Source organism: Neopsephotus bourkii, unplaced genomic scaffold, assembly GCF_033783945.1.
Source record: "Neopsephotus bourkii isolate Nb327-2 ecotype Australia unplaced genomic scaffold, CSIRO-AGI_Nbou_v1 NB_1423, whole genome shotgun sequence".
NCBI classification, from domain to species: domain Eukaryota; kingdom Metazoa; phylum Chordata; class Aves; order Psittaciformes; family Psittacidae; genus Neopsephotus; species Neopsephotus bourkii.
In genome coordinates, this window is record NW_026901900.1 from 2,286,156 (window position 1) to 2,313,526 (window position 27,371).

General features: G+C 38.2%; 1 protein-coding gene across 1 annotated transcript in view; it reads right to left on the reverse strand.

The window, feature by feature from the left end:
• Positions 1-5,541: 5,541 nt before the first annotated feature.
• RAP1B (RAP1B, member of RAS oncogene family) overlaps positions 5,542-27,371 on the reverse strand; it is a 33,120-nt gene continuing 11,290 nt past the window's right edge. The window contains exons 2-8 of the mRNA XM_061368056.1: positions 18,426-18,510; positions 16,954-17,022; positions 13,783-13,839; positions 12,259-12,399; positions 10,073-10,216; positions 8,212-8,327; positions 5,542-6,784 (exon numbers count right to left, since the gene is read on the reverse strand). Of these exons, the coding sequence (XP_061224040.1) occupies positions 8,241-8,327; positions 10,073-10,216; positions 12,259-12,399; positions 13,783-13,839; positions 16,954-17,022; positions 18,426-18,482 (555 nt within the window). The 5' untranslated portion in view covers positions 18,483-18,510 and the 3' untranslated portion in view covers positions 5,542-6,784; positions 8,212-8,240. The remainder of the gene's footprint in view (positions 6,785-8,211; positions 8,328-10,072; positions 10,217-12,258; positions 12,400-13,782; positions 13,840-16,953; positions 17,023-18,425; positions 18,511-27,371) is intronic.

The following is a 27,371-nucleotide window of genomic DNA, read 5'->3' on the forward strand; positions in this document are numbered from 1 at the left end:
CTGAGAAAATTCCTCAGAGAGAAAGACATACACTTGAAAACAGCTGCAAAAGGCAGTAGAACTGCAAGACAATGTCTGAAGCACAACTTGCTTAAGCTAAGCTGCTAATAAAATACTGTGTCTCACTGAAGCTGCTGCAGAGCCTATAACCTCAGGTGCTTTGCAAGAACAAAACTGAGAAGCCTGAAGATCAGGTATGCAAGAACAAAAGCAAGCAGAAGACCCTCAGGGAGCAGGTTAAGTCACTTGAGAAATGTAGTTTTGGATTAAAAAAAATAATAAATGAAGCTGGCCTATCATGTAACCATCATCAAAGCACAAACAAAAGCAACAACCTTCATTACAGCAAACTAAAAAGAATGTGAAAGGAACCATTACATCCTAACTCAGTACTACACACTTAATAGAATTTACCTCAGCACATCCTCACAAAACTGTGTAACATTATGGTTTCTGTAATGCAGTAGGAAATTCAGAGTAATGCATGAATTAGTACCTGGTTAATTTCCTTGCCAAGAGCTCACACTCTCAGGCTGGCTCTTTCTCAGGGTAGAAGAGTGTGAACAAATGAGAAATGTAATGGTGACAGAGAAATGCTTGCCTTACATGGTGCCTCAAGTTTATTCAAAGTAATGGCAGATGAGAACAAAGGACGTGAGCCCAAAGAGAAGAGGTCAGCGTGCCTGCTTTATAAAACCTCAAACCAAACCAATCTGTAAAAGAGAGAAAATATTTTGAGCTCTTGAAAGAATTTGTTACAGTGTATGTGCAGGCTGGGAAGCACCTTAGAGGCTTCAAGTTGGCTCTAGAAGAGGGCAAGGGTGGGGACAGGACAAAAACCTGGAGGTGTGCTTTCAGGCAGTGTTTTTTTTACTGGCATCCCACTCCATATTTATTTAATGGGAGGGAAAGGGGGAAAATGGAGAAATAAGAACCAAGTGTCTCATGCAAGCATCTTACAGAGAAGGGAATGCAAAATTTTCAGTCATATAAGGGATTCTGCCTTTAATAATTAAAAATTATAAATCCATCTTAAGTTTCACATGTTTGCATCCACACCTATCCCAACTGCAGCCATGCTGTCAGAATATCATGAGGGGTAGTAATGCTCCATACTTAAAGGCAGAACAAGCAACAAGAACTCGGCAGGTAGGCTGACAAACACTGACACATGGCATGTTTATCACCAATGCCAAAGATTGCCTCTGCCCCTACAAGCTGTCTGTGAGGGTAATGGTGTTTACGGAATGAACAAAGTTAAAGTTCAGGATATACTAGATTTAATTTAAACAACTAACTCAAAACTCCAATTACTCTTCACTAGATATGTTATAATAATAGACAGATCACAATTCAAATTGCCCTAATGTACTGCTAAGATGAATGCATGGCATCTACATATACAAAATGGTAGCCTTAATTCAGAACTATCAAAAGCAACAGCATGACAGTTCCTGTGTGAAGTGCACAAGCAGCACAACTGCATTTGGTACAAAGAAAACCGTGGAATGCATATTATGCCTTGTCTTTCTGTAAGAGAAAGAAGAAAGCTGATGTTTTAGCCTGTCTTTACTTAGTTGAAACACATGCCTGGAAATGTGTAATTTTTCACTTTTTAAATGTAAATGTAAGGAAACTTTAAACAAAAACAACAAGAAACCTCTCAAGAATTTTACATGTCTGCATAGTATTAAAATACCCATGTTGACTCTGAAATTAACGTTTGCTGAGGGTCATACCCTAAGGAAATTAATTCCCATACCTACTTCTAGCAAGGAAGCTCGACTATACCCCTTTTTTTATTAAAAAGAAGAAAGAGACAAATTTGCAACTGTCATTTTATTTGTGTCTGAAGATCATGACAGTAGTGCCAAGGGTCTTTGTTGAACTGGGCATTATGACAAGCAGTAAACCCAATTTATGAGCGCTGTGATTTCACATGTAGATTTTTGTATTTCATACAGGAGTAAGGTTACTGACTCCTCCCTGCTAGATTTAGAAATCTGAAGTAAAAATGCCACATAGCATGAAAAGGTAAAGTGTACTGACAAAAAAAAGGAATTATAACTTCAACTATAATGTCAGTATCTAAGACTGCAGAAATGCCCCCTCTCTCCACCTTTAGGGTAGCTGAAAGATGTTACAGGAATTAATTAGAAATTACAGTGTCTTTCAAATGAATTAGTTCACCCCAGACACAACATCAAAGAAAAATAAATCCTGGTGGCAGTGAACCTTCTTGAAACAATGAGTAGAGCTTGTTGTTCAGAGAACTAATATTTCTTAAGGCTAAAGTGAGTACAGTGGAATTATGAAGACGTTCCTTTTTCCATTCACAAACCTATTCCTAAAGAACATCACATTGAAAACAGGAGGCAACCCTCTGCTTGAGGATTCAAAATTCTGAAAATAACTGGTTATGGAGGGTATTTTAAAAAAAACAGAAGTGACAAACAGTCTGTGACAAACAGTCTGTGACAAACAGAAGTATCACTCCAGAGTTTATAGAACAGAGAAGCTAAATTAGGTTTTAAGAATCTTCAAGTTGTTGATAAACTTTTCAAAGTAAAGCATAAAAGGTGCTTGAGATTCAGAAATAAAAAATTTGGTTAAGAGCTCTGCTTCTCAAATACTGCCTTAGAGATCTATATACATTTGCATTTTCTTACATACTTGAGCAACTTGTTCTTTGCTTTTATTCTCTTCCCCATACTTGGGCAAAATAAAAGCTATAAATTGAAGTACAGCCTAACGCTGTTGGGTCAGCAGTATCAAATTGGACAAAATGCTGTCTACGCTGATGCTTGGCTGCATCTACATATTAAATTTAAAAAGTGCTACAAGAGCTGTATATGGACTATTTTTGACCACTGACAACTAGAAATAACTTTGTGCTATTAATACGTCTAAATTGAAGTCTATCTAGAACTAGTACAGTATCATGGCAAAATTTTCTCACCTTTTAAGTTATTACACAAACTGGCAAAGCTTAGAAAACACTGAGGAAAAAAGCCATCAAGTCTGATTAACCCAGTTTGTTTAGAGCATTTTAAAAGAAGAAAATCCTCATCTTTAGTGTTTATGCATGAGGAAACTGCCACTGTATTTATACCAGAATATGAGAAAACCATGCAGTTTAACCCAAACTCCTTCCACCTCCTATTTCTAGCGTCACAGTGTCAGTACCCATTATGAAACAAACTTAGGATCTAATTCTACAATACTTTTCCAGAGGTTCTGTTCTCATATGCAGGAGAGCAACAGTAGAGTTTACAGTTCATTCCTTTAGACATCTGAAAACATCTTGCAATGTCTCAAAACATTCTGTAAATTAGACAAGCAGACATTCATTTCACAGAGTAATTGGAAAATGCAGACGGGCATTAGGAACAAGGTATAAGAAAAAATTATACTGCAAGAAAAGAGTCCTAATATGAAGAGAACTATTGCATGAAATAATACTCCTGTATTTCAGGACATAAACATTACTTTTTCCATAGAAAGGTCAGACACTTAAATACTGACATATACCAATTTCAGATTAGGGTGGAAATAAAGCAATCTCCACCTTTGTGTGCACTGTAAGCATAAGCTAACGTTACAAGCAGTATTAATACCAAATTTGGAAAATGACTGCATTAGTTCTCAGAATATGAATTCTGCATGTTTTCATCCAAAGCTGTATAGGAAGTGTTCTGTTTCTGTACAAGCAGTTCAAGTGTGAACTTCTTGAGCGTTGGTACACAAAGCAGTTATCCTGAAGATATGTGAAAGTTTGTTCAAAAAAATCTCAGCAGCCAGGATTCTTTTCTAGATTTGGTAACTGCTTACATAGTTCTAATTCCTGTGGGGAACTGGATGTTCACTTCCTCAGAGGGAACAGCTTCTTATGCCGCAGTTACTTAGATATGAAGAAAATGCTTTCATGTGTTTTTTCATTACGCTTCGTATCCGTCACTTCCTCCACATCATTTTGTCATGCATCTTCCCTTTAACAAGCAGGACACTGCTCCCTTGAAGCCTGCCTAAGTCTTCAAGGAGAAAAATACCGGGGTTTAGGTATTACGTGGGTTATGATGTGTTGGCTTTACAAATCTGGCCTAAGTTCTAAATATAGGGGAGTGTGTGTGTGGGGGATGCATTTCACTTTTTTTTAGCACAATCTTTAAATGGCAAAAACTCACATTTCTGAAAATTCTGCTTCTCTGGGGTTCGATCAACCTGACTACCTCTAATGCCGAGGAACTGTACATTCACTATTCCATAGAGCAAGAATGCTTTAGTACAGAGCTTCTGGGACAAAGCCGGATGCTCCCTGCAATTGGTACTCTTTGGCTGGACACCAGGACTAGACCATGGGGTCCTCTCTGATGTTATCAAATAATTTACTCTCCCTCCCCCCATGCCATCTGTACAGCTGCCTGAAAAAGAGCCACATTAAAAAGAAGACTGATAAAAGGACAACTGGGACACAGAAGTGTTACAAGACCTGAATAAGCAGGAGTTGAAAATGAAGGGAGGAAAAATACTGATTAGCTCATCAAGGAGGAAGGTACCTAGTGAAAAAAAGAACTAGAGCATCTAGTGCTCCAGTCTCATCTACTCTGGGGACCAATCAGGATGCACAGATTACCAAAACAAGATATTTATGGGGGTCATTAACCACATGTTCTGTTTCTAATGATAAATGAAAAAGAATTTCAGTCTTAACTCTGATTCTGTACAGTGAAAGGATGTTTTACCTCCATTAAACAACAGTGATGACTGGTGAAGTTATCAGCAGGAAGGATCAGCTGGGCTACTTAATTAACTTCAGGTAACAAACTATCTCAAAGCTTACCAGTATTAGCTAACCTAATCTCACTGAACTTGCAGGAATGGATTAGAACAAGCCCTGATAATTCTGTGCCAGAAAAACAGGAGGCACCAAGTATTTGGGTGTGACATTAATTTTCAGCCACACAGCCAAATTCAGGAAGTCATCTACAGTCCATGCATTTCACTTCACAGTCCAACAGTGTTAAGATATTTAAAGCCTGCAAGACTCTATACTCAATACTGAAAAAATGCTCTTCAGCAGGTCTCCCTGAAATCAAACAAAAATACACTTTAATCATGCAGAAAAAACTTATTTTCTCCCAATAGTTGTTTTGGGCTTTTTTTAAAGCCACACTAAGTCAAATTTAAGAATGAATTCTTCCTAGAAATAAAGAAAAATAGCAGGCAACGTATTTCCAAGTTCCCAAAACAGCCACTTACAAAGTCTAAACTTTGAAGACAGGTATTTTTTTGTTTCTCTGTCACGTTAGAACTTGGAATATTTTAAGTCCAATACTGTAAGTGGAATTTCATTCAGTCAGAAATTCATCCACCCTAGCACATGAGATGCTATTGAAAGAAGTATATATGGCATGTATTTGTCAGAAGACAAAGCCATAATGGCTCCTTTTCATCCTAAGATGTATGAATCTCCACTTTGCAAGAGATTTAAAAATCAGTATCTACTAGCACTACTAAAACACAAAACATTCAAGTAGTATATAACTGTAATGCAAGCCCTTGCATGGCAATCCAAATTTATTGAACTACTGATGCTAAGTCATACAAAATTGCACCACTTTAATTAAGGCTTTTAGTTTACATTTGGCCACCTCAAAGCAGTTGTAACATTAGGTTGGTCAATTTAAATACTGTGGCTCCCTGTTGGATATACACACAATCTTTACACCCAAACGTTAATGCATACAAAGCAACAAGGCATTGTTAAATAAATCAGCAAAAGTTAATTACTGCAACTTAGGCCCTGTGACCAATTACACATGATTAAAATTACTTCCCACATTCACATCCACAGTACTCTTCCACCATTTAACATCTCAACCAAAACGTTACACATGTAAAACAATCACTAACAGGCAAAAGTACTAAACCTGTATATTTGGTATTGCAAATACACTTATGCATGAGCAAGCAAGGGAATTCACAGTGAGAATCTACAGCTGCAGAAGCCCGAAAATGATTTACAAAAAATTGTTAAATCATTAAAAAATTGTTTTAAAATATACACTTCTTGTTGTAGACCCCCACTGTACACACAACTATAAACATTGTTCCCTATGTAAACAAGGAAAAGGAAACATACAATAAAAGGTTGAAAAGTCTGGACATTTCCTTCCCAACAGATATTAAAGGCCATGTCTTTAGTCAGACGTTATACTGAAAGGACTCTTAAAGACTAGATCACTGTCTCCACAGGTTTTTCCTAAAATTAAAAAACTATATAGCTGTTGTGTTAATCAAAGCGCTTTTGTACAATACGATGATGATGATCCTGTATTTCTTTAAAAAAGTTACAATAAGCTACAAATACCGATGAAGCAAAGTTATCTGGAGTAGTCTATATAGGAGCTCTTTGGACTTTCTTTTATTATGCTAAAATAGTGGTGCTTTTAGGATTTACATTATTGTACTCTCCAATAGAAAGTGGGGATTGTTGAAGTATACAGTACACAGTTTTCATACATGTACAACATTGGTGGATGAACAATGTCTCTTATCAATAATACTGGATGTAGGCTCTGGTTTTACCAGTTGCATACACTTAGAATATTTATAAGTAAAAATCTCTCATGACACTGGAAAGTGATTAGAATGTGCAAACTGATGTAGTAGCTTTCATCCATTTCTTAAAGGGTACCACCACAGGAAAGTCCATTTAAGATGTTGGTAGGTTTAATAAAGTTGGAATGCTGGCACTGTTGAATTGGGCAACAGTTCTTCAGACCTGTAATAGCAAAACAAGAGGTTGGTATTAGTAACAGCTATTTGTCACTTCTCTTTAGGTAAAAGAACTAAAGCAGGAAACAGTTAACTAGCAAAGTTCTTGGCAGACTCAGAAAATAACCTTATCACTTCTCTTCTACTAATATAATTTCTACTGTACACAAATAACAGACTGTCTCAATTAGTAAAACAGAATTGGGATACATATGGTAATCCAAGCTGAACTGTGGAAGTAATATTTGATGGGTGGGACTAGTTTTGCTTACAGTATGATAGTTCCAGTGGCTTTAAAAACTAAAAACACATTTGGAGGATCAAAGCTCTCGAATCAAAAGCCCTGTTAAGGAAATGGAGCAGCCGTTTGCCTTCCTCAGCTAATGCTTTTGGAACCCTCTCAGTTTACTTTGAACTGTTGTTCAAATAAAGTAAGTAATAATATTGATTAAAGAACACTTGAAACGTGGCACTACCTGAATATTAATAAAAGCCTGCAACTTATGACAGTGAAATGTCCTAGCAGGATCCTCCAGTATATCAAATAGGTCTATTGGATGACAAAATAATTGATTATAGTACTGAAGCAACCGAACCACTGTATGCCCAGTAAAACAGTACAGAATCAAGGTGAACAGGCAACTCGCATGGTATCAGGTCAATCAAGAGGGAACCTCTGCCCATACTCAGGCATGGATGTGGAAAGGGGGAAACAATCTGCCCAAGAACAAGTTCCTGGATAAAAACAAAGATCATGCCTGCTCACTAAGTTCTGAAAAGGCTGGAACTTGCTTGAGCCTCCAGCAGCATTCTTAAAGCATGGATTTAGTCATGTAGAACATTAACCAACTGCCAGCGAGTAAGAAATTGATCTAGTAACCAACAGATCCAGGTCAAGTATTTGGAGTGTTACAATGATCACCATTCTCTTGCAAATGCATTTATTATCATGCAGCCTAGAAAATACCCATATCGTCCAACGAAAGCGAGAAACTCCTATGGGATCATGCAAATATATGAAGGAGGTCAAAGCAGAAAGTGATATTTTAGCACACAAACTGCAGTATTTTATAATGTGCCTTCCTGATAATTGAGCTTTTGTAATATATTCTAGCAGTCCTTAAAAAAAGGAAACTCGATTTCCAAATGCTAAAGTTTTGAAGTATCAAAGCAAACACTGTTAATTTGAGAATAACCAACACCTTAAAGCTTGGGGAAAAAAAAGATACCAGTGTGAATGTGTCTTGCACATACTTGTAGTTCTGACTTTGGAATCGTAAAATAAAGACAATAAATATTTCTGTGATAATGTAAATCAAGACCTTTCAATGCTGTTCTGTATCAAGAGCTACAACATTTGTTCAGGTTTTCTTTGTTGTTGTTCTGTTTGGGTCTTTTATAGCCACAATACATAGAAAATGTTAAAAGGTTTACCTGGCTCAGAGCTACAGCACAGCTATGTATTAAAGTAGCTGACATGATGACTTTTTGCGTGCTTTTCCAGGCACTGGAGTTTTTCTGTTAATTTGCCGCACAAGGTCATAAAAGATCTGAGAATATAAAAAATCAGTTGGTTACTGGCATTAAGAAGCTTCTCTCATAACCGTAAGCCTTGAATCTTCACACATAATGTCCCCACAAACTCACAAACCCCTGTAAATATTTAGTTATCACAAAGCCAGAAAGTTAAATCGTATACTTAGTTAACAACTGGTGTTCTTCTGTTTAAGGTAATTGTCTTCCAAGGGTTTTCCACTTTCAATGAAGCAAACTGGAATCTGCAGCTATTTAACTCTGGGTCAAATTTATCTTAACACACATGCTATATTTCACAGTGATCAATTACTATATGCTATTACTTTGCAATTAGTACTGAGGTCAAGAAACAGGCCACAGCTTGCTTCTAACTCAACTCACTAAGGATATTCTTTTAAAGAAAGGTCTAGTAAGCTTTAACTGCACATTTTCATGGTAACTCAAGTAAGCTGCAGAGTCAGTTATAGTCTTCTCCTCTTTGAACGAGATCACGCTTTTCAAGGTAAGTCTCAAAATACTAAAGTCTGGAGAATTAATTCAGCAGCCTCCCTAGGACTACAGCATGACATCAGCTAACATTTCCTAGACAAGTAAGTCATGTATGAGAGACTCACACTTCGAGCCTCCTAGAATTCTAATTAGAACATGATTTTGTTGAAAGGCTAATTTAAGACAAGTCTACATACTACAATTAAACAGCATATGTTTCATTCATAATTGACACTGTTCCAATTATTTCTGCATCTCTTAAATCAAACAAGTCCTCATACTAAAAGCCATCCTAACAGTTTCCTAAGCACTGGCTGCAAAGCAGAAAACATTCCAGTGAGGGCTTTTAGTATTTTATGGAAGTAAGTTCTAGTTTATTAAACATACGACTTCGATATAGTTAAGCTGATAAATTTGTATTTAAGAAAAACTGAATAGTTTCCAGAAATTCCCAACTAATTAAACACATATTACTTATTTTTAAGATTAGCTGTGCTTAAACCCACCATACTCTTCTGATTACATACAAGTCTTGCATGGAGGCCCTTTCAACCTGACTGATGCTGCCAATGTTTTCCAGAAGACACACAAAACTGTAGCGTTTATCATAAAATTCAAGCTGTTCCAGAAATGTAAATACCAAGAGTTTCCTTTTCTAAACTTTCTCACATCCCTTTCTTCATGCTTGCACCCGCGCTGGGTAAGAAAGCATGCACTATGGGAAGTCCCAAAATGCATGTGTGTGGGTCAGTCACCTAGCTCTTGCTAAATAAATAAAAAGCTAGATGGCAAAGAGGCTTTTCCCCCTTTTCATTATAAAGCTGCTAATTTTGACAAAACTCTGAAGAGTTTTTGTTCTTATGATCTCAAATAACTTAATACCAAATAAAGAATTTAAGGTCTTCACTCCTTTAAAGGTCTTAAAAAAAAAAAAATCATAGCCCAGCAGTGTATTCTCAGTTGATAGAGACTGTGTCAACTAGGGAATGTAGCATGAAGAAAGTATTTAATCAAGTTAATATGAATATAATTTGAAAATTAATTATACTAGAATTAGTATAATTTCAAAAAGTCACATCAAAGCTAAGTACATCCCTTAATATAAACATCTCAAAATCTCACAATAGTAGGGAAGAGTTCTGTCCATTATAGTCAATGTTATTCATAATTGTTAGCTCTTCCTTGATAAACACTAAACTTTTTGTTAACAGAACAGTGTCCCATCCTTCCCTCCCTGCGAACCCTCCCTACTGTGGGTAACATGCCTTACCTCATTAACATTTATCTTTGATTTTGCAGAAGACTCTAAGAATGCACAGTTATTCCATTGCCTTGCTAGGTTCTGTCCTTGCTCTTTTCCCACAACTCTTTCATCTTCCAAGTCACACTTATTGCCAACCAGAATCATAGGCACCTAAAAGCCAATTTAATATCAGCAAAGAAATCATTAAAATTCTGGGAAAGCCCACTGCAAATGCACACCTACGAGCCTATCTAGAGGATCTAATCTTTCAGAATAATCAAACTGGTATGACTGAAACTTAAGTTTGTCATTGTGCGATACTTTCATGTTCAAAACAAACTGACTGCGTATTTTGCCTTCCATTTGGCAGGGTGGTGGGGGTTTGAGCATTCAGTACGCTGTCAATGGAGCAAACTTCACATGTTTCAGATGACAATGAGATTTCCTTTTCACATGTTTAAGGCATCAAGAAGCCTACTAAAGAATCTCCTACAGGATTCTTACGTGTTCAGAAATCCTGGAAAAAAGTAGCCTGTACTGAGTAGCATAATGATGGATGCAAAAGCTCCTTTCACACTCCTCTACTCCCAGCACATCTGTGTTCCTTGCAAGAGCAGTTTGCTCACACAGTTTTCATTATTAAGCTGATGTACACAGAGGAGAGAAAAATGACACCTTACAAAAATTACCAACTATAGAAAACAAATTGACCTTTGTGGCAAGAAAAAGGAACCATTCAAGCTTGTCTGGTCCATTGTCCGTCACCTCCCCCCTCACACCTTTCCTTTTACTAATTTAAGGACATGGCTAAATTTTTCCCAAATTCAAGTGCTGAAAAAAAGGTTCACAATATGTTGGCCATTTAATCCCCCCCCCAGCGAGAGAGCAAGTAATGGAAGAACTTCATGTAAATTTTGGCAAGAACTACACTTATCAGTTGCAGCTCATTATCTTTTTTCCTGATACTACGGAATGATTTTCAAGACTGAAGGGAGTATCCTAAAAAGAAACACAATTCCAAGGAAATACTACCAAAATACTAGCAAAGAAAGCTTATGCTAGTCAGCATAATACACCACGTAAACTAAGGTTTCAAGTATAGTCACATCTTGATTTTTGTGTACAAAATTAATTTGACATTAAGCAAGGTTATAATTTGGTGGATTCTGGTTGGGAGACATACATGCAAGTTTAATATTACTCTTTTGAGAGGCATTTGTGATAACGGGTAATAAATCCCTTCCAGAATAAGTCTGCTGGACATAGGCAAGACCTGCAGATGCTTACAGTTTAAAAGTGCAAGGTGGTTTGTATTACAGAAGTCACAATAAACTTGCCTGAACTAAATTTTAATATGTTCTTTGCCTGCTGTCAGCAGGCACATGTGGATACAAAGCAGTAAGGAAGGCATCAAAGTTTCCATGAGCACAGTTTAAATGAGACGAACACACTTAAAGACTGTTCAATGCTTTCCCCCTGACTCCCACCAGCAGGAAGAGATTTTTCCCTGCCTGATAGCTACAGCTTAAGGTGTTTCTGTTAAAAACACGCTGTTACTGCTATCTCACATTTGAAATACCTTTCTTCCATTTATTAAGGGACTGAGTATCACTTCTACAACTATAGCAAGGTTTTTTAAATGAGTTATAAACTGGAATGTTTAAGCCTCACTTTGTAGCTTTAATAATGTTAAGAGGTGCATATTGAGATTATGTGGAAATAGAACCCCCAAACTTACTTGCAGGCACACACAAAATATAAAAGCTATGTAACATTTAAGTATAAAGCTTACAGTACTGTCTTCTGTAGGAGCTTAGAATTTTGTGCCTTCAAAATACCATAAACAGTAGGCATATTGAAGAGAAAAATTAATGGTGGTTTTTTGTTTTTAAACCTTCATTTATAGTAACTGAGGTAAGAACAGATTTGCTTTAGGAATGTTTTCAGTAATTTTTATTTTTTTTTTTTTGCAGTACTAGCAAGTTTCAATACAATTTCAAATAGAGTATTTTAATGGAAAATATTTTAAAAAGACAATTCTCTAATTACACGTGACAAGTTACAGTTTCTCCAGTTTGCCTTAAGAATCGCATTTCTGCACTACACATCTACTGGTTGATTTGTTTCTTAATTTAAATCTCAGAAGCTATCTGATCACACTGCAACATCCATAATGAAAACTCTAAGTATTAAGCATTTTTAAGGATGCTTACATCATCAGTGTCTTTGACTCGAAGAATCTGTTCTCTTAGATCCTGTAAATCGTTAAATGTGGACTGTGCTGTGATGGAATATACTAATGCAAAACCTTGTCCATTTTTCATGTATAGGTCTCTCATTGCTGTAAACTGTTCCTGTAATTGAAAAGTAGATACAGACGTTGCAGTCAATTTGCACTTCCCTTGCACAAGCTGCCATATACACTTTAGGTTAAAAATAGTTCACAGGTATGATGCATTTGTGCCCCCTCCCCTTCTTTAAAGTGACCAGTATTTTACTGTTTGACTAAAAGCATTATAGTAAATTGAACTGCTTTTAAAGAAATCTGAAGCTTGGAACATTATCTGGGGTGGCTGAACAGCACCCTGGAAAAAAAGTCACAGAAACTGGAGTAATTTCTTAACAGAGAAGAGGTACAGTAAAAGATAAAGTGAAATCTGTAGATTACGGAAGTTACATTCCTCCCAAATCTCTCTTTACATACCAAGTTTTTCCCGTCTCCTGATCATTCTTTAAAACACATCGTAAAGCAAATGCATCCTTTTTCAGCCTCCATTTTGTAGGTACTCTCCTATGTTAAATTCTACTTTAATATTTAAGAAGATTATCTAGAGGATGGTGACACTCAATAGACTCGTCTTATTTGCTATACCAGTGACAACTATGATACTGCACATAAAGGCTCAGTAGTTTACTGCACAGAAGCATTAGGACTTCTTGTCTGAAAACTCTCAACAGTACAACTGTGAAATAGCATTTGTCTTTCTTGCACTGGTGACTCTGCTATCTTGTGCCTGATCACTCACACACCAAGTCCCTTTTTGTATGTCAGACAAAAAGCACAATTTATTTTGAGATAGTCTGCTCCATCTTTCTGTAGTTTTACATGGCCTTACTGTATTATGGAGCTTAAATAAGTTATTATTGGACCAGACTATTACTACAGTTCAGAGAACACATTACACTCTAAGGGTATTAAGCTTACGCTCACTAGAAAATCAATGAAGGAAATGACTGGTTTCAATAATTTTGGAACTAGACAGAGAAATACCTGACCAGTATGCAAAGGGTCAGCATAAACACTGTCCTTTGAGTTCCCAGCTGACTAAAGCGATAACTGTTTTTATCCCAGTGTCAGAACACATCTCACACAAAAGAGAAAGAAGATGAGAAGCATGCATTCTCTACAGAAATGGAAATCAAACCTGAGTAATCACAAGGACTAAGTTTTCCTCTGAGCAATATAAACTTAAAACAGCAGTGCAATCTCTTTTAAAACGCTGTCTCACATTTCCCCTATTGCAGAACATGAGCTCACAGGAAGCTTACAAGTCATTTTCTGCTACAATACTAAAGTTTTACTAAAACACTAGTATGTTAAAAAGCATCTTTTACTCAAATGCACTAACCATGGTTACTCTAGAGAATGAGGAAGGAAACGTCACCATTTATATCCCAACAGCTTTTGATGGTTTTAACACTGTAAATCAGTATTTGGGGAAGTTGGTTTTACATACCGTTCCTGCAGTATCTAAGATTTCAAGCATACACTGTTGTGCATCTACTTCAACTTGCTGTCAAGAGAGAAAGATGTGGTTAGAATTTTTCCTCTTGCAACTCTCCCCTCCAAAGACACCAGAAATCGTATAATTTGTATAAGCAAATTCATAATGCATAAAGCAGCATGTCTTAAGTTTATATGGATACACACTTTGAAAACAGCAGGAAGAAGCCTTTCAAAGAGCCCTAGTGACATTTTCTAAAGCAGCATCAGCAGCCAAGTATCACTTTGCAAAGTGATTAGGGATTTTTGATTATTAAGAAGAAGGCTGCTAAATTTGTAATGATGGTTACCAGCATCTATCACAACTAAATTCTACTTGTTTCAGGCATCATTCACAGACTGAAAAGTACAAGTGAAATCTAGAAATGTGGATTGGCATACTAATGCTTATTTAATAGTAATTTAGATCAACAAGAGAATAAGTAGTGCACAGCAAACAATAACCCATGTGAATTGCTAAGAGTGGTATCCCCCAAAACAAGCTTTTAGTGACACTAATTAGGAAACTGATCCAGCTTTGAAATATTTGCAAAGAATAGAAAGTTTAAGAAGCCAGATCAGTTTCTGTATCTATTTCAGACATCCCCTATATAGTTTCTACCTGAAAAAAATGGCCTCAAGTGAGCAAAGGACATGGAAGTGCCCTCAAGCTGTTCAAACAGGCTACCCACTTTTTTTCTTTCAAGCTACTCATACACCTCCCTTGTTTCCATTTGCATGTAAAATTTCTAGCTGGCAGATCAGCACTCAGAAAGAACTTTGTGTCCCCTATTACCGATATATGCGTTACTGCTATTCTGAGTTTCTGTTTTGTAACAAGATTTGAGCTTGGGGGGGGGGGGGGCAGGAGAGTATTTCCACTCTTCTCACACCTTCCCAATGCACCCTAGGGATGGGGATTCCTTCAGTAACCACTATTTTAGCATGCATTGCTGACAAAGTTATTCTGCTAATTAAGCAGCATTTATTTTCTTTATGCAGAAGTATTTGGGAAGTAAACTAAGGCATCAAATTTCAAGACTTCATAGAATCATAGAATAGTTAAGAGTTGGAAAGGACTTCAAGATCATCTAGTTCCAACCCTCCTGCCACAGGCACAGACACCTCGTACTAAACCTTGTCATCCAAGACTGCGTCCAACCCGGCCTTGAACACTGCCAGGGATGGAGCATTCACAACTTCCTTGGGCAACCCATTCCAGTGGCTCAGCACCCTCACAGTAAAAACCTTGTAGAAGTCTTCCCACATATGGAATTATGCAGCATCTTGTAGCTATTAATATACCTGCTATTACAATTAGAGAAGTAAAAACTGATAACACCATTCCTCTCCATTTTCCAAACCAGTATTCTAACCATCGCATTAATGAAATATCTCTTCTTGAATTTTCATGCTCAATTATTTAGATCCAGATAAACTTAAAATATTTCAAGCCACATCTTCTCAACTTCAAATATTATCAAATCAGATTTAACATTAATAGTATAGAATTGCAACTGCCAAACCAATACATTTCAAAGTCACCCAAGTCAAGAAGGAAGTCAGAAGTGTAACTAGCAGGGATGGAAAGAAAATGACTGCATAAAGGATTGTCCAGATTTAAACAAGACTTTAACAATTTGGCTGATTTGAAAGGAATACAGAGATATTCCTAGTCATTTTAGGACCAAACCTGAAAGGAACACTGTAAGATCTTAAAAAAAAAAACAAAAAAACAAAAAAACAAAAATCTCAGAAGACAAAACTTCTTAAGATGGTTTTACTTTTTCAGGCTCCATAGAAACAGCCTTTGGAAAAATTCACCCAGCAAACATCATGAATCTAGTATGACCTGAAGAATGTACATGTATAACAAAGGAAACATTTCACATTAGTACAGCTTGTGAATATTTCTAGAGTCATTTACTGGGCCTGACCCAGAAAAGGCCTGTACCAAAACACTGGGATAGGGTCCAGTATTTCTACTCTTCTAATGCAGAAAAAGTAAGTGGCTACATAGAATTTGGTTTTGGTGGTGTCTCTTTAATAGGAGTTCTAGTCTTGGCTGAAAGCCCATGTGCTTAAGACAGACCAAGATTTTTCCAGCATACAGATTTCAATGAGGTCAAAGAAAACAAGTGTGAAATTATCATTTTGCCCTCACTAATCCCTCTTCCGCTCAGAAAAGATTCTGAACAGAATACAGGCTGCAATGGCTTTAATATAGCCTTTTTACTCCAATATAAATGTCATCCAGTGCTAAAAGAGGAAGTCCTGCAGTTTTTGCCCATTCCCAGTTCGGGTTTGTGCATCTTGCCTCCCTTGCATACACGCTGGCATTTTTGTGGTGGCCACGTGGTGAGCTACATCACAGTACCAATGCATCTGAAAAGTAATTCAGCTAGAAAGATTAAGAAAACCAACACAGCTGAAAAGTAATCTGCTTCACCAAATGGTTAACCTTCTTGGTAGCCATCCAGATGTAAACTGTCTTAGCCTGGAATATTAATCATGAGCTCAGCTGAAACTGAAGAGTGAGCAATATGGAGATTCTAGATGATGCAAGCAGAGTCAAGACCTTTCAGCCTGTCATGCTGAAGAGGGGAAGAGAAACAGGCCACAGTAGGTGTTTGTTCATTTATGATAGGTTTGTGTTAACTTATTAATAAAACAGCAACCCACATAACGGAAGTGTATCAAGCTATCAGTCAAATTGTCAGGAATACTGTATGATGCTTCCAGTATTCTAAAGGTGAGTGCAAAGTTGTTTTTAGCAGATTTTCCTAGTAGCAAAGAAGCTTAGAACCTCCAAATGCAAACTAGTAATACATATTATTTAAAAAAGTGGTAGCATATTTTAGCGGGGTTTTTTGTTTATTTTTGTTTTCCCTTTTAAAAACAATGTTCCCAATTCTGACAATGAAATTACTGACTACCTAGTATGGTATTATGCTTAACATAAAAAAGCTAGTTTTGAATTACTCCTTTTAGACAGACTTTAAGAGTACCTTTACATTTGAAACTTCTAAAGTTACCTGGTATTATGTGGCATTACTAAGCATACTCTCTTTCAAGCAATGACTCAAATATCTGACAAGTACTGCAGTTTTAAGCTTCTGTAACACTAGAGAGATCTTTTGCATACCTTTCTGTAGGAGTCTTCTATCGTAGGATCGTATTTTTCAACAAATATTCCTTGAACAAACTGTACAGTCTGCAACACGAAAGTTCTTGTAAGGCTCTTCTGACAGCGACATTTTGTAAACACTGTACACAAATTACTGTTCTAGCGGTATATTCAGTTATCTGTTACATTTGTCAAGGCAAATTAAGTGACCGACATCACAAAGAAGTCAACAGAAAGTTAAATGTATATGCCTATTTAGTCAAGTACTGTTAGATGAAGCAATGCTACACCTTCCTTTATCTATTCTCAGAGCAAAAGAATTAAAGTATCCATTGATTTAAGGTTTGTCTAACTCTTGGAATTGTTACTAGTTGTTAGTTGAATAGGATACTATACAGCTGCGTGGGTTTTATATTTGCATTTATACCTACTGCATCTTCTGCTACTTATCTTCCAGTACATGAATTAGTAACAACTGCCAGCATTTACTAGACTCAGTAGGATAAACCTGTGTACGTAGCACATAGGAAGTTTTTAGCACAAGTCAAATGGAACTTTAGGACTCAGTGGCCAGGTCAGAGGAGACAGGTTCAAATCCAGAACTGCTGCAGTAAGATAAAGAATTTAGAGGTGATGGGTAAAGTTCTTTCACAGTCTAACATGATTTTTCATTTAAGTTTTCCTTTAGGAACCCCTTTGTAAGAGAACAGTTCTTATCCGATGGAGTGGACCTCTAGACCTTACTTTATAATAAGGTCCACAAACTGAAATATGTAAAGTGCTTAAGTGGGCTGATACCACCATATTCTGTGAACTTTTTCAGTGCTAGTCTAGGCCAGACTAAACTTCTCTGTGATCATTTAACTAAAACGCACAAGCTCTTTGGTTTACAGTCATCTATTAGCCACAGCTATACACCTACTTGCAGGGAAAAATGTTAAGCTTCCTATAAATACACAAATATTTACTTGTAATTGCATAAAAAATACTTAGATACTGCTATCAAACATTAGGCAAACAGCACCCTGAAGACCTTTCTAAAGACAGGAGTTACCAATGCCAGACACAAGCAAACCAGTTCATCATGTGAGTTTCATGATGCAGCATGATTTCCCACAAACCCACAGCTGGGTTACCCAGCAAAGGCAGAGACCTTTGTAATGCTGTGGGGATGTACTTCACTGTGCAGACAGGCAAAGACCTGACCAAGCACCATCAAACCAAGCCCATACAGTAATAGCAGCATGCAAGAACACACTAGTGGATGCGGGTACACCCAGTAAAGGATGTATCTATTCCAGCTTGGAACTCCCAGCAAATAATTTTTATTTTTTTAAACTTATGTTTGTGCATATTACATAATTATGTATACGCACAAGTAATTCTATTCGTGCAAACTTGCATAAAAGAAATATGGGTTACTAGGGAGTGTATTAGCGAAAAAAAGAAGCCTAAGAAAGTGTACTTGACCTGCCTCACAGAGTACTTACCAGAGCAGACTTTCCAACACCTCCAGAACCAAGAACCACTAGCTTGTATTCACGCATGATGCAAGAGATAAATCGCCCTCAATACCTAAAACACACAGTAATTATTCACGATTTTGATCAACAAGACAACTATTTTAGCATTACTATAGCCACTGCAGGACTGCACATATAACAAGTCATGAACATTTGAATACTAATACCAACTGATAAATGCAGAAGACACACCATTACAACCAGGTACAACCTAAGCAGGATTTTGCTTTAATTATTATACAGAATGGAAATGACGGATATTTATTCACAACACAACTGATAGAACTGCTGAAGAGTGCTACTTTTTCACCTAGTAGAAATCAAGTACCCCCAGGGTCTTCTTGTTACCAGGACTTTTTAACACTTCAAGATGAATCATTATTCGTGTGTAACCTAGCCTAGTTTCAGGCAAGACAGTACAGACTTGGAAAGTTCTTAAAATGGAGGGTTTCTAATATCCCATGGACCAGTAATTTAGAAAAAAGGCAAGCACAGATTAAGACTTTCTGTAATAAAGACCTCAGTATCGTGACCTCGCCAAAATGTCACAAAGGAAGCATGCAAGTATCTAGAAGAACTGCTCACACCCATGTGTATGTATCACTTCCTCAGAGGCCTCAGGATGGATTCATCTCCTTTATTTATATAAAGAAATTAATCTACTCCCAATTTACTACTAAATGATAGACCAATTAGTCAGATTACAGCACACCATCCAGTGACGTGTGCTCATCTCAACATTTTCCAGAAACCTGCAAAACGTCATGCGGACAAGTCCATAGTCCCTCAGCTATAGTCACAGCAAGCATTAAGGCATTTCACAGGTTTCTCAGTATCTTCCATTCATTCGCTCACAAGAAGTTGCCCGCACTATGCATTTTACAACAAGAGACCAAAAAAAAAACAACACAACATTGTCAAGAGCCATACAGACATGTAAAGCGCTTGCAGTTTTACAAACACTACATTCACAGTATTGAAAAGGTTTATCGGGTAAACAGCTGCTAATATTTGTTACCTATGGTACTGATGCAGTAATTCTACAAACATGTCTCAAATTTTATAGCTGCTACAACCTCACCTCTTTCATCTCCCAAACTTATTTCCCATCACGAGTTTTTGTAATTTCATACATACACACATGCACACACACGTAAATGATTGTGTTAATGTGATATGCAAGAAACGTCTCCAGTCTCCTCGGAAGAACTGAAAGCATCAGGATGCTGATAAAAAACACAGAATGGGAAACTTTAGGCAACAGCATCTCTTTATTTATATTGTCATTTAACTTGAAATAACATCCAAAGTTTGTATCTACTGACCCAAAGATTGATCTACATGCAGAAATTACAACCATGAAAGCACAACTGAGCTGCCTAAGCAGGGTTTCATAAAAGGGCTTAGTTAACTTTTAATACAATAGCCATTTTCAAACTAGCAACTCTTCATGTAGCTACAAGAAAACACTGCAAACCATCAGGTATAGTATTTACTTCATTAATGTTCTTCTATAAACAAATATTGAATTAACTGTACTACAGTAAAGCTAAGTTACTAGGTAAGAAACAATTATCCAAGAGAAGATAACTTGCATTTTTCTCATTCTGGAACACTTAAATGCTAAGGAAAGAATGACAGAGAGAGCCTTATATAAGAAAATCACCTTCCTCCCAGCAAACAAACATTTCTCAAACAGAACAGCAGGATCCCAGAAGTCAGTTTTCAAAAAAAATCCCTTCATAAGTCTGAAAGCTGATTAATGTTTTGCTAGATACCGAAGCGCAGCTATAATGGCTTGTAGTTTCAGGAGTAACTGAAGGCAAACAAAATAGTCTTTTGAGACGATTCCTTTACTACAAACTAGATCTGTTCCCCTGTTCCACACCAGCTAGTGCAGCTGCCTAAAGCAGTCTGCCAGATCTGCTTGCTCATCTTTATTGAAACCTGACCCAGCAAAACCAAAACAAGACTATATAGATTCTGGGACATGTCTTTGGGTCATACTCCTCAAGAAAACACACCTCTTTCAGCCCTGGTAGCAACTGACCTAACAGGCTGTTACTGCAACCCTGGAAGGAAGGTCTCAGTTCCTTTCCTGCAGGGGCTCTAGCACTTATCAGATTGAGTTACCTCTTTTCTCCCCCCTCTGCCCCCAGGGAAAGATGAAACCCTCCCCGGCTGATGAATAATCTGGGGATTGCGGAAGTGCGGGGAATCCAACACAGGTGCCTGTACAAGGTAAGCAGGGGAGACGGACAGAGGCTTTTCATCAGCAGTAATCTCAGCATCTCTGGAGTCACACCACCTGCTAGCTGTTTAGCACAAAATGCTAGGACTATTTACATAGAAATTAGAGCATCTCCATGTTAGTGTCCATCTTTGCCATCACTAATTAACTCCACTTTGTCAGAAGACTGAGAAATCAAGAGGCCAGGTTCTATTTGATTTTCTTCCTGCAAATACATAATAAGCCACCTTTCAACTTACCTGACCATTCCTGTCACCTTAAGCAAGCAAAAGGAACACAAGGAAAGAGCAGTTAGGAAATAATTGACCCAATATTCAGCAAAGGAGGTCTCTCCACAGACTTCTGTTACCAATAAATGTTGAGATTCTTCAGTGGTTTCCATACCTAACAGAACATCTTTTCGCTCCTGACATTAAAAGCTGCTTCTTTCCCTACACAGATTTTCTGCAAGCATGGACTACCAGAACCATTCACACCACAAGGTTAATCTGTTTGGCACCACTGCAAATACGCACACCTGTAAGCCTCTAGTCTTTCTACAAACAACAGGAATAAAGGGTTCTGTCTAACTGTACCAAAGTGCACCTTTCACACTCATGACAAGTTAAGCCTATAACTACCCTACCTGTCATTACAAACATTCAGCTATGCCTATTTATGTCACTAGAATGACATAAACATAGTGGGTGTAGGGGAAACCCCAGTACAGTAATCGGAGTGAACTGCAGCAATTTCACTGTCTTTAAAAGAACAGTTTAAGCGGAATTTTTCAGTCTTCAGTCTTAAGTTAGCAACTAAACATGGAGATGTCAATAACAAAGGCCAACAGTAATTTAGGAGTAATGGAGCTTAAGCAGCAGGTACGAAATACATGTTTCACACAGTGTTTTGAGTAACTTTTTCTTACCAAATTATCTACAATTTCTTAAAGAAAATTCCAAATCCTGAAATAGAAGCTAACAACTTGTTTTTAAGTGAGAGACTGGCAATTCCATTTTGGCTCTCTAACAGGGATTTGGGAAATTAACAGAAGTCAAAGCTGCTTTCATAATCCAGATTTGAAAGTTCAGTCCTAAATACTCAATTGCTGCACAACACTGGAGCCAATTTCACTACTTAAAGTGGTGGTACTCACCTAAAGCATATATACACACACACACACTTATAGCTTGGTTAGCCAATCTTCTTAATCTCTGAAGCAAAGAGCTTTTTTAGGATCTTTGAAAACATGACAAAGCTGGACCTGACAAAGCTGGACCGCAGTACACAAAAACATTTCTCTGACCTTCCCTCCAAACTTGAGCAACGACCAAAGTTAAGTACCAGTTTCCTCTTTCCCCATGCCTGTTTTGTTGTTTTGTTTTGTTTTTGTAATTTGTATAACTATTCCTTAATTCACCAAGAGTACACAGCAACCCTTTATGTATGCACACACCTATACAGCATAGAAGTGGTGTGGCATCTCTGCTGGTCTATCTCAGGTAGTCTAGCCACGATATCTTGGAATGAAACACAAACCAATGTATTTTCCAAAATGTTCTAAGAAAGCTAACTTGGATATCTGTACCACAGCATCCAGCAGAAAAAACATCTATTGCCTGCTCCCACTTAGACTTACCACCCCACTGACTTTGAGCAGCAGTTATGATGTCACTTCACCTTCCTCTGTTTTCCAACAGAAAACAAAAACTCAATTCCTAGCTACGAGAACTTTTCTAAGAACACTTCCCTGGGTACAAGTCTTTGCTTCACTCATAGAATCGCAGAATGGTTTGGGTTGGAAGGCACCTTAAAAACCATCTAGTTCCACCCCCCCGACATGGGCAGGGACACCTTCCACTAGAGCAGGTTGCTCGAAGCCCCATCCAGCCTGACCTTGAACACTGTGAACTGGCTGGAGAGAAGCCAGAGAGTTGTAGTCTATGGGGCGGAGTCTAGTTGGAGGCCTGTACCTAGTGGAGTGCCTCAAGGGTCGGTACTGGGACCAGTATTATTTAATATATTCATCAATGATTTAGATGAGGGAATTGAGTGTACTATCAGCAAGTTTGCTGATGACACTAAGCTGGGAGGAGTGGCCGACACGCCAGAAGGCTGTGCTGCCATCCAGAGAGACCTGGACAGGCTGGAGAGCTGGGCGGGGAATAACTTGATGAAATATAACAAGGGAAAGTGTAGAGTCCTGCATCTGGGCAGGAACAACTCCAGGTTCCAGTATAGATTGGTAGATTGGGGAACGACCTGTTAGAGAGCAGTGTAGGGGAGAGGGACCTGGGGGTCCTAGTGGACGACAGGGTGACCATGAGCCGACACTGGGCCCTTGTGGCCAAGAAGGCCAATGGCATCCTGGGGTGTATTAGAAGGGGGGTGGTTAGTAGGTCGAGAGAGATTCTCCTTCCCCTCTATTCAGCCCTGGTGAGACCTCATCTGGAATATTGTGTCCAGTTCTGGGCAACTCAGTTTAAGAAGGACAGGGACCTGCTGGAGAGAGTCCAGCGCAGGGCAACTAAGATGATTAAGGGAGTGGAGCATCTCCCTTATGAGGAAAGACTGAGGGAGCTGGGTCTCTATAGTTTGGAGAAGAGGAGATTGAGGGGTGACCTTATTAGTGTATATAAATATATAAAGGGGGAGTGTCACGAGGATGGAGCCAGGCTCTTCTCAGTGGCAAACAATGATAGGACAAGGGGAAATGGGTACAAACTGGAACACAAGAGGTTCCACTTAAACTTGAGAAGAAACTTCTTCTCAGTGAGGGTGACGGAACACTGGAACAGGCTGCCCAGGGGGGTTGTGGAGTCTCCTTCTTTGGAGACATTCAAAACCCGCCTGGACACGTTCCTGTGTAACCTTATCTAGGTGTTCCTGCCCCGGCAGGGGGATTGGACTAGATGATCTTTTGAGGTCCCTTCCAATCTCTAACATACTGTGATACTGTGATACTGCCTGTGGATGGGACAGCCACAGCTTCTCTGGGCAACCTATACCAGTTTCACCACTCCTTGGCTAAGCCACCAGCCCATGAAACTAGGAGCTGCTTTTGGATGCTGTGGTCTGTCACGGTATTTGGTGTAAAAAGCCTAGCATGAACTTTTTTACTGACCAGTATTCCTCAGACTGAGTTAGGGCTCTGATCCTGCCTGAGCTTGACTTTCCAGTGATTCCCAGCTAGCCTGACCTGACTGTGCTCTAGCTCAAACTTATTTTTCAGTATCACATGGTGTACACACTGCTTGCATCCTAAACCTCAATCATGCTCTTAGTTTACTTTCAGATTGACATAACGCATGACTCTGGAATGAATACTTTATTCAGCTTCATCTAGTGCCAAGACTATTTCATTTTGACTCATTTATGACAACTGGGGGCAGAGGAAGACAACGACAAAGCATAGGAGGTTAAAGCCACAAAGCACCCTATCTTTCAGTTATTTGATAGTATTTGAAAAAATAGAAGCCATTAAGCTTCAACCAAGACACTGAAGTAAGAAGTTCAATTGCTTAAAGAAATGCAAACTATAAAACCTGAGATGGAAACTCAAACTTCTGCTGGATTTCCTTTCCTGCCTGAAAAAAAATGCCCGGAACAGAAAAAACAGAACACTGCTCTAGTCATTCTAAACCAGATACTGGACATAGCACATCCACTACCTCTTCATAGAAAGTCTGTGTCTTACACTTCGCACATTGTCATGCCCTTGCAACCCCCCCCCCCCAAAAAAAAGGAAGTTACTGGAAGAACTCTGGAAAACCATGTGATTATGAAACCATTTACATAGTCAAGACAGAGCTCAATTTAGCACCTTAAGAATATTTCTTAACATTCTACACTTAACCAGTCGTTTCAGTAACACCCTTCAGTTCTAAACCTATCAGAAAGCAATTGTATTAACTGGAAAGGAGAAAAAAGGATCATTAGATCACACAATCTCAGTCATTTAAATAAGGAGACAGGCTTGCATGTTTCCCTGTCTATATGACTTTGTACTCTAAAGCTACAGCTGTATCACAGCATCCTAGATTAGGACAGGATTAAGTACAACAATTATTTGTCTGTAGTCCCCAGATCATCAGTCTGTAAAATGCATAAAATGCATATACTCCGAGGGGCACAACAGAAAAAGACTATGACAGCTGAGTAACAGATAACCAACCCACCCACCCCCCATGATTTATCAGGCAGATGATGAGAAGCATCCACCAAATCACCCAACAATTAAATATCAAGAAGTTCAAACTTATTCCTACCAAATAAACCAAGTAACCTGTTTGAATCCCTCTTCAATTAGTGGAGTCTATTTTGAGATAGAAATTTTGCTTTGAAGGCTGGCTACCTTTAAGATGACAGACCTGCAATGAGCAAGAGCAATGCCAACGTCCTCTGGTTTTTCAATTTTCTGCTCCTTCATCTTTAAGCAGGAAAATACTGTCGACTGTGGTCTCTCTACAGATGCTAACAAGAAGATAGGAAGCATGCAAAAAGTAAGGCCTTTTTTTGCCTCTTGGCTGGAGAAGGTGCTGTCTTTGAACAGTTAAGTATTTATATGCACAGATAATTTGACATAAACATGAACTCTGGGGATGTCTAATGCAAGATTCAGCTAGAAAGAGAAAAATGAGGGAAGCTACTCTTCGAGAAATAGTACCTTGACATTCTAGTATCACATTCCGGATTTTAATGCTGTTTCAATATACAATCTCTTGAAAGTACAGAGCTCAATTTCAGTTTGCCTACATCAACTGCCAGTGCTGTACCAGTGACTGCCTTGCCCGCTTCCTGAAATGAAGCAGTCCATAAAACCATGTCTGTGCAGCCTCTCACCAGTCTGTTCAAATTAGTTTTTCTAATTAATGCACGTATTAATGCATTTGTATAATGTATTAATGTAACTGCTTAATTCTACTTCTTAATGTCATACTTCTTAAAGCACTTGATAAACTAGAGGACCAGGAGTTTTATATGCACATAGGCACTTTCTCCAGTAAAGATTCTCTTTGAAGGATGAGCAGATCTTTGAATAAACCCATTCCAACAGAAGGAAAAAAGGTTAACCAGGACAAGCTACTGGAAATGAAGCATTTTAAAGTCTTCACATCTATCAAGGACTGTGAACATGAAACTTCCTTTCTGCTTCTGCCCTTATCAGATAAACCAGGAGAAAGTGCCTCCTGGACATTTTCTTCAACAATTTCTTTAAGCATGGCTCCAGAAAAAGGCAAACCAAAGTGATGCTGCTAAGAAAGTTAAGGAACAGGAAACCCTACTTCAGCAGGGGATGAAGAAACTGCACACTTACTGCCTGTAAAGCTTTCCTATAAAAGCAACCATGCAATGAGGAACTGAAGAAAGTTCAATTAGCAGTAGTAATTGGGTTGATATGATAGGTATGAAAGTGTTGTTTTTTGGTAGAATTTAGTTTTCTTTCAGTGCCTTCAAGTTTTGATTTCTGCTTCAACTTTTGTTACCTGCCTGAGGAATGGGAAAATTAATAATACAATGTTTCCAACTGATATTAAACCAAATGAACCTCTAACTGGAGCTAAGCCTCAGGCCAAAGACATGAATTAAATGCAGTCACTACTTCAAGATATCCCTGAGACTTGCTTGTGTGAACTAGTTGTTCAGGTACGGAATTAAACATATAGTCCCTCCCAGAAGCATTATCATTTTGAAGAGGTATCATGATTATTCAACACTTCAAATACCATGACTCTCATTCAGATCCTGACATTCTGGTTGCATTGTGAAGTTGCAGTGTATTCTCTAAAATTTTCATGTTTCTTCCCCAGCACATTTACCTCTCTGGAAGAGATGCTTTGTTAAAACCACCTTGGGAACAGTATTCCTCAAATAATGTCAACTGTTTCCATAAGAAAAAAAGCTTCAAGCATTAGAATGACAGATGAAGTAAATTAACCAACTGGTTTATCTGCCTACAATTAAGAGTAGAAGGGGGGGAAAAAAAGCAAAGGTAAAAAAACCTGCTTCTCAGAGAGGGGATACTAGTTCCAAGATGGAACAAAACAACAGCCGTCAGATATATGGAAAAATAGCTCTAGTTCAGCCACAAGAACAACCAAGGTCAAAAGATTAAGTTCTTCCAGACAAGATGTTTCCCACTTCTGTTACTGGCACAGTCTCATCAGATGGCCAAACCTGAATCTTTCCAATTGTTTGTACCACCCAGAATCCCCTAAGTTTTGGGTCTGTTGGTTCAGTACCCCTTCTGCAGGGAAGCAACTAATAGTAGAGAAGAACGTGTGCTGTTCTTAATACTCCCCAAATACTTACATGTAAGGAGAAGTCCTAAATTCTTATCACTCAACTCCAAGGAAGTTCCCCCCCCCCCCCCCCCAAGGTGCTGCACAAACAGCACCTTGCAAAGCTGTTCGCTTTCACCAACTTTTATATGCTTTGGAATAAGCAACTGACAATACCTACTCAACAGGGCAAGTAGTAATTCTTATAGAAGAGAAATTAAGATACTCTAGAGCTGACTTTCATACATTATGCAGAAATCAATTCTGAAGACAAGATACACTGAAAAGCTGATCTGGTCCAATCGAAGACTTTTATTCTCAAAACTCCTGGAAGTAGAGCTATTTTATTACTAATGCAGACTCTCTGCAAGTCAGCCAACTTTGGTTCAGTAAACAAAGCCA